General features: G+C 33.1%; 1 protein-coding gene and 1 long non-coding RNA gene across 4 annotated transcripts in view; one reads left to right on the top strand and one right to left on the bottom strand.

Annotated features, from left to right (window-relative positions):
• Positions 1-13,694, bottom strand: part of LOC143202875 (uncharacterized) — a 98,102-nt gene that overhangs the window by 44,171 nt on the left and 40,237 nt on the right. For 2 of the 3 annotated variants that reach the window (XM_076414833.1, XM_076414831.1), the window contains exon 2: positions 11,081-11,189. The exons of the other annotated variant lie outside the window; for it this stretch is intronic. In XM_076414833.1, the coding sequence (XP_076270948.1) occupies positions 11,081-11,174 (94 nt within the window). In that variant the 5' untranslated portion in view covers positions 11,175-11,189. The remainder of the gene's footprint in view (positions 1-11,080; positions 11,190-13,694) is intronic. 3 annotated transcript variants of the gene reach the window in all.
• LOC143202925 (uncharacterized) lies at positions 8,846-11,190 on the top strand. Its single transcript, XR_013007253.1, has 2 exons — positions 8,846-10,594; positions 10,702-11,190. It is a non-coding gene; the product is annotated as an uncharacterized LOC143202925 (long non-coding RNA).

Genomic DNA, 13,694 nt, shown 5'->3' on the forward strand with positions numbered 1-13,694 from the left:
GTACAGTACTCTCATATTATTCACAACATTAATAGGCATTTTCGACAGCCTTCAAAATAGGTTTTTAATAATAATCTTGATCCAACCTTTTCCACTAATCTCTGTTGTTCAATATTGTTAAATTGTTTACTATTTGAATATAGAGAATCTCTAAAATCTAAAAGCTCCAAGTTTATTTTTGTTAATAGTTGGGGCCTGTATTATTAAACAGTCCGAGATATGTAGTAACATAGAGATAAGAACGTGCGTATGTATTATTATGAATGAACGTAAGATGTGTTGAGCAAATATCTAATTTAAATTTTAAGTAGAAGAAAACAATTGCTTCGGGCAATTTACCATCACCGCTTAATACTTAATAAAATTGTGTTGTTGGCAACATTGTGTCCCATCAATTCGGTCAGGGTTTAAGATTTATGTAAAGCGCGTTCTATTCGGCATTTCTGCTGCAGTAGCATGCAAATCTTGGTTCAAATTGATTGATGTCTTTTATTTATGTTTGGTAATTTTAATATTGATACAGACAAGAAAAAAGTGAAAATGTGAACAATGTTTACCAAATTTTATTGGTAAATTTGGAAACCATCAACAGTGAACGGTATCACGGAATTTGTTTCTTTGGGAAAGGCTGCTAGGTATTTTCATACACTCTGATGAGTTCCTTTTTTTAAAAAAGCATTTGTTGATACAAATTGGTACTAAGTTTTGATCTAAAGTTTTCCACTCATCTTGGATTCCATTTTTAGTTGTTCAACAATGTTAAATTGGGTACTATTTGGGTACACAGCACGAGTTAGCTTACCGTAACCATTTTCAATAATATTAAAATCACCAGCAGCATTGTCTTACCAATCTTTCCTTCAATAGAAGTCCAGCACTTTCTTAGACCACGGCAGTAATACCCTGATGGATACCAGGGGCATCCAAATTGAATTTCTTTTCGTTGAATTGAAAACCAATCTCTTTGATTTTAGGTCATGTTCAGAGTATCCTCTGACTAACCGGTACATTTGTTTGATTTTGGGTCTGATCTGCTTTGATTTTAATCTAACATGATGTTTCCAATTTACCTACCACAGGTTTTTATCATTTCACTACTAGATTTGGAGCTATTAAGCTGTACTTTCCAGTCCATTTGTAGATTTTGTTTTTGTACAGTTTTTTTACAGCCTTTTGTTGTTGGAGTATCAGCAGTCTAGAGCAGATACAGATCCCAAAAAAACTACCCTGCGGAACTCCAGCCGAAATAGGTTTAAGTGTTGAGAATGCCCCTTTATGCGAGACTCTTGAGTTTCTTTGAAAAATGTATGATTCCAATAGTCGACAGTAATTCCGCTGCGGTAATTTGTTCATTTTGCCATGAATGTCAAATATAATATCCGATAAAAGACTTGTGAGACGTCCAAGAATATTGCAGGACAGTATTTCTTTCCTCTAAAAGCCTTTTCAACAATCGCTATTACTATGTGCACTTGGTTGATTGTCGAGTGGGAAAATATCGCATGACGCCACTTATTTCCCATGAGATATATTCTTCGGCAACTTGTAAGCAGTTTTTAATATGTTTTTCACTTAAAGGTGATTTCTGTTGGAACCTTCTTTCTTCATAAATGCCTAGCATCACCTAGACGTTGAACATTTGGTATATATGTCATTACGCCAGCAACAAAAGCGATTTTGTTCATGTATTGTTATTGAAATTGCTCATGTATGACCCTTGGATGACTCCCTCAATTTTATAAATATATTTAATTATCTGGATTTTTTAAATAATTCATGATTTAAAATCATTATTCATTTTGTTTTGGCGAGGCACGATGACAAAGTAAATCAATATTTTAAACACGTAATATCTTGAAATACGTATGGCATCCATAAAACTTGCATTAATCGTTATAGTTTTGTTGCGTCGTTCGGGTGGCACCATCTTAAGCAAAATTTAGTTTAAAAACGTGAACAATAAGGGGTCTTTGTAATATTTATATGAATAGAATGACCAACCGTCTTTAACCCTGGAGTCTAAAAGCTACTAATTTATTGTTATTAAGAGTTGTAGTGAAGAATATGCTAAAGCTTTGTCACGGAACGCACTTAATGTTAAAACAATCGAACTGGACAGTTGTTTACATTAATACTCCACACTTGTACCAATAGGTCGCTGATCAAAATATATGCAAGCACGTCGTATGATTTTAAACTTCGGAAATTGTAAAATAATATACATTTCCTCCGACAAGCATGTGTGTATTACTTTTCGTTTTAGCCTCGTATTGGATTACGGCAATTAAAAATTACGAACAGACAGAAGCTTCCCGGCAAACAGACGGTACGTTCGGTGCGTAACCGTAATATCCGGAAAGCAACCACCAGCGCTATCTGTTATTCGAAATATCAAATCGATCGGCCATACGCGACCCGGACAGCAATTAACGTTCGCTCGGCAAGAAAGCAGAAGAGAAACAAAATAGTAAAAGTCGGTTCATTCATGGCGGTCTCATAAATTGACCCACTAATACTGAACTGGTTTGTCGGAATAGTTCAAATTTTATGAATGAGTAATCGCACTTTTCATTTATACATCCGGAACATCCGGCCGACGTGTTTCGTATTCGGTCGTCTCCCAGTATATTTGGCGCATAATTGTTTCGGTTATTTGGTTATTTAGTTAAATGGGGTGTTCAAGTTTAGAAATTTTAAAAAATCGATTTTTTATCGTGTCTTCAAAGTTTAACTCTTTAAGAATATGCCCTTACGTGATTCTTTAGGAAATCTATACATTAATCTTCTTACGTCAAGCGACAATTTTTGCTCCCTTTTTAAGGAAAACAGGAACACCGAGAGGATTCAAATTTGGCACGGTTTATACTGAGGAAGCATATTTAGGCCTAAAATGTTTGTCTAATAACAGGTAAAATGAAAAGTCCCCGGCCTAAAACATAGATGGCGCTAATAGAATTAAATCGATATGTTTTTTTGGTTAGCCCCAACCTTCAAAAGATTCGTGTATAAATTTGACAGCTGTCGTATCATTAGTTTGTGAATTATAGCATTTTGGGTGAAGTAACTTTTGTTATTGTGAAAAAAATGAATAAAAAGGAACTTTGCGTGTTGATAAAATATTGCTTTTTGAAGGAAAAAATACAGTTGAAGCAAAAACTTGGCTTGATGCCGAGTTTCCGCACACTACCCCAGGAAAATCAACCATCAAGGATTGGTATGTTAAGTTTAGACGTGGTGATATGACACCGAAGACACGAAACGATTTAAAAAATCCACAGAATGATTTTGAATGACCGTAAATTGAAACTGCATGAAATAGCAGACACTCTAAAGATATCAACTGAACGTGTACATCATATTATTCACGAATATTTGAGTATGAGAAAGCTTTGTGCAAAGTGGAGGTCACGCGAGTTCACTTTTGACCAAAAACAACGACGAGTTGGTGATTCGGAGCAGTATTTGAAGATGATCAAGCGTAATAAAACCGAGTTTTTGTGTCGATATGTGACAATAGATGAAACACGGCTCCATCATTTCACTCCGAAATCCAATCAACAATCATCCGAGTGGACTGCACACGATGAACCCGCTCCAAAGCGTGGGAAAACGCAACAGTTGGCTGGCAATGTTATGGCGTCTGTATTTTGGGATGCGCATGGAATAATTTTCATTGACTACCTTGAAAAAGGAATGACAATCAACAGCAACTAATATATAGCGTTATTGGACCGAAATCGCCGAAACACAACCGCATTTGAAGAAAAAGAAAGTTTTGCTTCACCAAAACAATGCATCGTGTCAAAAATCCATGAATTGGGCTTCAAATTGCTTCCTGATCCCCCGTATTCTCCAGATCTGCTCCCCCAGCGACTATTTTCTATTCTCAGGTCTCAAAAGAATGTTCACTGAGAAGAAATTTTCGTCGAATGAAGAGATAATCGCCGAAACTGGGGCCTATTTTGAAGTAAAGGGCAAATTGTACTACAAAAATGGTATCGAAAAGTTGGAGGGTCGCTATAAACAGTGTATCACCCTTGAAGGGAATTATGTTGAATAAAAAAAATATATTGCCAAAAAAATGTGTTTCACTATGGTAGGCCGGGGACTTTTCAATTCACCTGTTATAACTTAGAAATAAGTAATTCCAATAAAACGAAATACGCCCAAATCAAGCAACCAGGAATAAGCGTCAGATTGATGATAATAATATAAACAAATATGTTAGGCTCTATTTTCATTGGACCTGGCCAGCCCCGAAATGCAATAGATTATTTGCCGTTTCTGTTGTATGTGAATCGACTACAGATCGACTACAGTGTAATTTTATGTTTGTGACATAAATTTGGCAACGCTGTACCGCAAAATGCCGGCAGGGCAATTTTAAATCGGTAGAGGTCCTTATTTTTTGTACGTAGAAAAGTTTTATATCTGAAAATATATAAGCAGTGTTGTTTAATATTTTATATTACTTTTATATTACTTTTATATTCCTGTATTGTTGGAACAACTAAAGAGTTACGGTAGTTATGATTTAACGATTAAGAAAATTATGATCATAAAAAGTTACATTTTACATTATTTGAAAGACATTTCAGCTGTGAACGAAAAACACAACAGATTTTTATCCTAATATGTACTAATAAAATTCCAGAATAACAAGGCATTTAAATTTTCGCAAGCAGCTTTTTCAGACTCACAATATAAACCTCAATCAATCCTATTTAAAATTTAAGAAGTTCAATGAATGTTCAGTGATGTAGTGATTTAAACTTATTAATACTTTGTTTGAAATGCCATAAAATACCTGCATAGTTTGCATATATTTTAATATACAAACATTTGTTACTGAAATTAACGTTATATATTCTATATTTCTGATTTTACATTGAAAATATTGTAAAAACTACTTGTAGGAATATTAACATATCATATTTAACTTCAAAGGCATTGAATTAATCAACTATAATATATTAACGTTATAACTATAACACAATTGTAACGAAACTATAACAAAATTTGGATTATTACCATTAAAAAAAATCAGGAATGTCAACAAATAGCAAAATAATAATCTGATCCGAATATTTTGTGATAAAAATAAATAGAATCAAAAGAAAAAAGATAGAATCTACAGAAAAGAGTGACACACAAATTGCTTCAGTAGAACTTGAGATATTACGTCAATCGTCTCGGAAATAGTAGTTACCAGAAAAATGCGTTTTGCGAAAATAAATTAAAATTGTGTTAAGAGCATATTATTAACCGTTTGAGATTTAAAAATACGCATCTAGATTGCCATGTCGAAATGCACGTTTGAACAATTTTAAGAACGATACATATATGAGGCTTTTGTTAATAATCAGATACTTGTTGTTTACAGTGCACGCTGGATTAGTTATATTGGATCCGGGAATTTTATTTTGGAACGTTTAAGTCACAAAATGTGTCATTTAATTATACCGCTTATAACGATTTACTATCATACTGGTTATATATAGATTGCATTGCGATTAAATCAAGAAAATGAATTATATTTTTATTAATCCACAGAAATATCTTCTTGTATATCCGTCTTGCCTATCTAGGCCAAAATCGATTATCATGCTTTTAATTACCACTTAAAAACTAATTGGGAGATGCGTTTATTTTTTCAAGATTTTAATTTGCCATTCTTTATACGCGCATAAAGTATAGAGGCTAGAGAAAATAAAATAGACGTATCATAACAATATTGTCACTGTGCGTCTTGTTCCACTACTGAAGTTATTATTGAACCCATTACTGATATAAAACATATTGTTTTTTTTCTCATAGCTGCGCTATAGTTTTGTCCCACAACCGTACCCGAAACTTACTAATAGAAAATAGTAGGTGTCTCGTAACTAACACTAACATTACAAAGCTACACATATTTTTATACTGCTGTTATTGTTATTATGTTATCTAAATGTTAGGTGTAGAAAATGCCGAAAACAATAGATAGCCAGGGTCACAAATTGATTGCGGCTTTAATAAAATATTTAGAAAAACATCGAGATAATTAATGGAGGCCCTCTTTTGCCTATAATTTCCGTTAGACAGGTAATTATTGATGATATTATATAAGTCCCTATAATTTTATTGAAAATATTTTTTGCCGAGTTGCTGCCGCGCGATATATTAGTGTAGGTACTGTGAATAACATCGCTTACAAAATGAAGAATAATACGTTAGATTCACCCAAGAAAACCCGTCTACATACAAAGTGGATGACGAATATTGACCATCTTGATATTTGCTGTATTCGAGACCGAATATACGAAATGTATAAATAAGAACAGTAAGTACACAAACTATTTTATCGATATAAACATAATTTAATAATATTATTTTAGAGAAAATTGTCTGTCTGGAAAGTATACATAAAAGAGTTAAGGACATGCAGCAGCATTTTGAGGGATGTAAGACATCCTTTCATACAATCTTACAGGGTTTAATGAAACTTCCAGATATTACCTTAAAAAGAATTCAACTTTTAAAGGCATAAAATAAGACCAAAGAAGATAAACTATTTGAATTTGTGTATTTTCATGAAACTTGAATATTTCAAAATGGTTAATTGTGACACCCTTAGCACGACAGCAACAAATACCCGTCAATTAATGGAAAAAGGTAAAAGTTACAATAGCATTCGATTAGGTTTTCTTGGTTATTATATTTATAAATAATTAATTAAAATATGGTGGAATATTTTATGATAAATGGTGGAATTATGGACATATTTTAGACAGATTAGAAATTAACAGTGTAGTGATTGAATTGGACAGTGAGTCGGAAAGTGAAAGTGACTGAAGGAATCTTTCAGGATATATGATAACGCTGTGCTGGAAATTCCTGAGACAGTGATGAGAGTGAAAACAACTAAAGGTATGCACATAATTAATTGAATATAACTGTAGAAAAAGGTATTGTAGGACGTGAAAGAATTTTGAGTGCATAGATATGATTGTAATTGTTCTAAATTAAACATGATCATTAGGTTAGCACCTATGTGGAGAGAATGAATACTAACTGTTTTGTAGATATAGTAAATGCATTAGACAGAATTAAGTGATTAATTTTATGAAGAATGGTGTACACAGATAATAGCAGACGAAATATAATATACAGTGATACCAAGATGACTTAACAAGTAAACACACCATCGAAGGAAACAAGAACTAAATGTAAAAAGGTAAATCTGCTCTCGAATGAAAGTAAAATAGGTTTCTCAGATATATAATTGTTAATAAAGTGGATTAGGCCTCCAGGGGATACTACTACATAAAAAAAAACACGCCTAGAAACTCTACATCATGGGTGGTGTGGATAAGAGTTAAAGGTAAACAAAACAAATCTAACCTACAAACTATTATACCTGTGTTATTAACTGTAGTTTTAAGTCCTTCGATAATATATGTATTAGATGTACTATAATGTTAAAATAAATTATATTTGATAACATTTTTATTCATTTATTTTATTTAGATCAGAATTTTATTGCATGTCAAAGTCAAACTGAACTAAAACTCAGAGTTGATGCGGCAACATTGCAATGTTTCGATGTCACAAATATCCATGACGCATTACTAAAAAAGCTTTTAATAGACTATATATTATATTTAATGTATTAAGGAATACAAATTTCAATATATTCTCTTTTAAAATTATGTTATTGGGTTAACGGAACATTTTTTATATTTGCCAAACATAATTACAAGATTAGTACAGTACAGTACAGTATTAGTAAGATTAGATAATTTTTTGTTTTGAACATTTTGCATTTAAATGTTAACTAGTATTAAGATAATTTTTAAAATTCCTGGAGATAAACAAGCACAAAACTTTGTGCAGTGTTAACAAAGCAAAGAATAATGTGTTTTCATTGCTGAACAATATTTGAAAAATAATGCCAGTTCAAAAGTTCAATATTGATTTAACATTCAGGTATTATTTATTGATTCAAAAAGGTCTATGCGAACAAACTCGCCACCCCATAGGGAAGGAATCCATCGACGAAACTCAGCCAAATTTATTCAAGATTGTCATGAAAAACGGCAACCACAAAATAAACACGTATTATCAGCAAATTGGCAGTGGAGGCAGATATGGCTGATGTGCTACTTCATATTTAACCCTATCTTATTAAACCCATATAAATTATTCATTATAAAAATTATTTTTGTGTTTTATTTAATTTAAATATGTAAATTTCTTCATACAGGTAAGACATATATACAGAGAAGAAGTTATAGAAGCCTCATCAGGGCAAATAAGAGAATATCATTGTTATTTTCTATGAGCATATGTGTCAAACATTAGATATTGTTATATTATTTGTAATATTATAAGTAAAATGTGCTCTCTTGGACAGATGAAGGTAAAAACTGAACTTGGTCCTATTTAACATTACTGTATTAAACTGCATTGCACTAAACACATTTCATGGTTAAAAAACAATTTGCATTTTTGTCATAATATTGAATTTGACCTTTAAAACTTTTGAATTATAAACTTGCTGTTATTTAGAAGCAGTTAAACAGCAATAGACCAAAAAATACCGAATTTGTAACCTACATACTAATACAGGTCTACCCGTAAGTTTGATGTTTTCGTACAATAAAAGGAATAGTATGCTCGCTATTCCATGACGCTTACAAATAGCTGGCTTGACTTGAGTGAACTGTTCCAAATGACCTAGATACGTTGCCCTCTGCAACCATAAAACCGGTACTTTGTTTACCAACTGCTTGGTTACAGAAACATTAGTGTTTTTTTTTCTGAGAGAGAGAAAGAGAGAACCTTTTAACATTTCTTTTAAGTATTTTTTTTTGATAAAGATAATACAGACCAATTGAAATGAAGGTTTTTTTTTAATATCATGGGTTAATCTATTTACTGCCAGAAATATAAGCTGCTGTGAAATGAGTTCTAATGCTTCTAAAAAAGTTAGAACTGGTCATTCAGTCGAACTTTAGAGAATGTCAATTTTAAAGCAGAAGAAGGCTACAATTTATGGATCAGTTATCTGTGTGAACGTTTCTTGAAACATTATCTCAAACTCAACACTTATTTCCGTAAAACTACATTTTAGACTTATATTTTAAGTTTTATTTGAACGATTTACTTGATATTTAGTGGAAATTTTTGTATATTATATATGTATTTGCATAATGAATCTTACCATTGTTTTTAATGTTAAACAAAATATGTCTAATTACTGTCCTTTTGTTGGGCCAGTCCTGACCATATTGTCAGTGTACATCTGAGTCACTACAGGGCTGTATACAAGCAAGAACAAGTTCAACACAAGTTTCTTTTCTTTCGATCTAAAATTTTGTAACACTTACAACTTAATTTTAAGTAAATTTGTTGCTATAGCGCCATTTTTAAGGCAAGAAAAGAACAAAAGCCTTGCATGTAAAAGTTCAAACCAAGTAAACAAAGATAAACTTAAGGAAATCCCGTACCCGTACAGAAAGCTACAGTGGAGAGGAAGGTTTTGCTCTGAACCCAGTGTTCAAAAGCATTGCTTAACGCAATTCCTAATTGTAACTTAAATAGCTGGAATCATACATTTTTGAAAGAAACTCAAGAGTCTCGCATAAAGGGGTATTCTCAACACTTAAACCTATTTCGGCTGGAGTTCCGCAGGGTAGTGTGTTTTAAGACCACTCCTGTACCTGCTCTGAAGTGCTGATATCTCAATAACAAAAGATAAAGGTATTTGGAACATTTATCGACGACACAGTTATGATGACAAAAGAAATATATCTCTGTCGAATGCTGTAAAAAAAGTACAAAAAGCGGTCAACAAGATGTACAAATGGACTAAAGACTGGAAAATACAGCGAAAATGCAGATGTGACGAAATGGTAAAAGCCTAATTATATCACGTGACGGATGCACAATTCCTCAAGCAGAATCAGTTAAATACCTCAGAATACATCTCGATAATAGATTAAATTCATGCTAGATAAAAAGCAGAACGGATTAGATTCCGCCAAGTCAAGCAACTGTACTGGTTAGTCGGAATATGAGGTGGCAAGACAGGGTGATGAGAGTGGAAACAACTAATATAGAATAACTGTAGAAAATTGTACAGTGTGAAAGATGTGCATGGATATTTGTGTAATTGTTCAATGAGCATTTGGTTAAAATGTATGAGAAAAGAATGAATACTAATTGTACTGCAGATATGACAAATCAATTAAAAAGAATGCAGTGATTAAATTCAATTTTATGAAGAAAAAGCAAGTGGTAACAGAAGAGACTAAGGGAAGAAACATCGATATCAGAATTATTTGACAAGAAAACACAACGAAGGAAACAAGAACTAAGGGTAAAAGTTAAATATGCTTTATGATGAAAGTAAAATACGTTACTTGGATATACAATGTACAATATTAATTGGGTCTATTAATCCTCCAGGGGACATCATAGGTGGTTTAGAAAACAGTTCAATATAAATATAATAAAATAACTCACTAGACTAGTGTTGCTGTTTAATTAACTGTACTTTAAGCAGATGTATTATAATGTTACAATAATTGATATTATTTTACACATTTTTGTTTTATTATTTAAGTCAAATGCAGCAACATTGCGACTTTGTGACGCCAGAAATTGAAATGACGTGAATTCACTGCCACTTTGGATAGACTGTACAATTTTATACAGAGGATGTCGCACGCTAAGGTCCAATACTTTACCACCCAAATGGCGTCAAATTCAAATTTGGCGTAAAAATTGGCACCCTCCGCATAGCAATTACATTTTAAACGGCACTTGAAATCACGACATATCGATCGGATAGGAAAACGTTCCGTTTCCACCGCCAAAAACGGTATCCACCAACGCCCGATCTCTGACGCTCCATTCTTCAAGATTAGCCGGAAGAAAAATAGAACTACCCAAAACAATCTATTTGTAAGACCGGCCTATTAATAGACAGATTCGGTGTTTGTCGGCCCACTCTTGACGCGTTTGACGCATTGTCCTTTCGGGATGAAAATAGATCGCGGGGGGAGAAAAAAAAACAAAACGTAAAAACACTTACCCGGGTATGTGGTGAGGCATTTCTTCTCTTTCTCCTGGGCTCCCGTCAGCGACATCAGCGCCGCGTAGATGAAGACGACCCAAACGCAAATCATATCGATGTAGTTTGTCTGTAACGCAAAAACAACTATCTTTAGAGTCAGCGCGACGACCTTGTTTTTTTCCTCTAAATTATTTTTATAGTTTTATAAGACGATAGTCTTTTTGTTTGTCACACGCAGAATAACAAGTCGTATCTAGCGTGTGTAGTTTTCGATATAAATACTTTATATCACTACATAGTATAAAACAAAGTCGCCTTTTCTGTCCCTATATCCCTATGTGCGCTTAAATCTTTAAAACTACGCAACGGATTTTGATGCGGTTTTTTTCAATAGATAGAGTGATTCAAGAGAGGAAGGTTTATATGTATAATACATGCATAATATACTAAGGCAACATTGCTAATTTTAGAGGTTTCTAACGTGATGTCGTAAATTAACCTATTTTTTTAGGCTTATTTACCAATTAGCAAAAACGCTGCCTAACCCTACGAGTTAGATCAAATTAATGTACTACAGTATTGTACACCATAAAAAGGTCTACAAAAAAGTCCGCGATGGTATATGTTTATCTTTTAGGGATAACCCACATTAACCATTTTTATTGTTTACTTTTTACGTGAGAAAATGGCTTATTTACGAAGCTATTTTAAGCAATACGGCATTAATCCTTATCGAATTAAGTACCTTAAATACAGTGTGCAATTAATATAGATCAATATGGTTCCTTACAGCATGTAAATTAAACAAATATTTTCGGAGATATTACAAATTTAAAATTTGCGTTTAAAAATGTGTAATGTAATAAAAATTGTATGAATTTAGATGTTCCAAAGATAGCAGGAAATCTTCATAGTAAGTATAGGGGAAGAGGAATTGTTTTACTCCAAATTTAATGCGTGCAGGCCAAGGGCAGTAATGAATGAACCAAAAATACTGGATCGATTTTAATCATGTTTTCATTGAGTGACATAGGCATATATATTTTATGCCCGTGCAAAGTCGGAGCGGGCCGCTATGTTTTTATATACAACGTTCTGTAGTGTATTTAATTTAGTATCAGCATTGCACCCGTGCGAAGCCGGGGCGGGTCGCTAGTAGGCCTATAAACTAGTGTTGAGTTGTAAGTAGAGAAAATAATATTACAAAAGAAATACATTTTATTTTCTCTCTTCTTTGCGTACATTAATGCACAAAGACGAGTTTCTTTATATAATGGTGAAAGAATTATGAATTGGATGGACCACAATCGAACCCAGCTGAATAATTTTACTGTTCTTGATTGTATTTTTTTTATAAAATCTTTATTAGATACGCTTAGTACAATCTTAATTTACAATTAATTTATTATTACATTTCCTATGTACTTCGATTAATTAACAAGCAAGACGAGTGCGAGAAAATACAACAATATGTATTTCTCAATTATAAAATTATAATTATTTATTAATTATTAACTTATAGCTATAGTTTACACTAAATGTATACACTTTATATAAGTTCGTATGGTTTTGTTCGCTTCAATCTCCTGACATACTGCGCGCGCGCTGTCCAGCAGTTGTATTGCTTCCACGTTAGTATGATTTAGTAATCTTCTTTCGTGTTTCAAGGATAACTTCGCAAATTCATTTGATTTCCAGGTCATCGTGCAATTCTTCGTTGGTTACGTAGCGATAGGCATTGGTAATTAATCGAAGAACCTTATTTTGACAGCGTTGGGTGACGAGTTGATTTGAATTTTTAATGCAACCCTATATTTACACCCCATAGGTCCAAATTGGCTTTATAATTGTATTATAGATCAACCTCTTTGATTTTAAATCAAGTTGAGAGTATCTTCCGACTAACCAGTATAGTTATTTTATTTTGGTTCTAATGTGTTTTGCTTTTTGTCTAACGTGTTCCAAGGTATTTAGCTGATTCTGCTTGAGAAATCGGGCATCCATTGAGTGATATAATTAAGTTTTTATTATTTCGCCTCAATGCAAAATTAACGTGAACAGATTTGGAGCTATTAAGTTGAATTTTCCAATCTTTCGTCCATTTATAGATTTTGTTGACTGCCACTTGCACTTTTTCTATTGCCCTAGGCAGATATATATCTTTTGCCATAATAATTGTGTCGTCAGCAAAGGTTCCAAGAAGTGTTTCTTTTGTTGTTGGAGTGTCAGCAGTGCAGAGCAGACACAGGAGAGGTCCTAAGACGCTACCTTGAGGAACTCCAGCCGAGATATTTTTAAATGTCAAGAACGCCATTTCGTGCGATGCTCTAAATTTTCTTCCGAATAAATATGACTCCAGCAATTGACAATAGTTACGCGGTAACACTATGCACATCTTATAGATTAATCCCAAATGCCAAACCCGATCAAAAGCTTGTGAGACATCCAGGAATATTGCAGGGCAGTATTTCTTTTCCTCAAACGCTCTTTCAATAGCCGCAGTTACTCTGTGCACTTGATGGATTGTTGAATGGTGATTTTGAAAACCAAACTGGAAATCTGATATTGTTACCGAATGTTTAATACGTTTAAATATTAGTTTCTCAAATAGCTTTGATATTGCAGGTAATAG

The sequence above is a fragment of the Rhynchophorus ferrugineus genome, unplaced genomic scaffold (assembly GCF_030347505.1).
Source record: "Rhynchophorus ferrugineus isolate W39M unplaced genomic scaffold, kcgeb_rfMv2 rfM9, whole genome shotgun sequence".
Lineage (NCBI taxonomy): Eukaryota > Metazoa > Arthropoda > Insecta > Coleoptera > Curculionidae > Rhynchophorus > Rhynchophorus ferrugineus.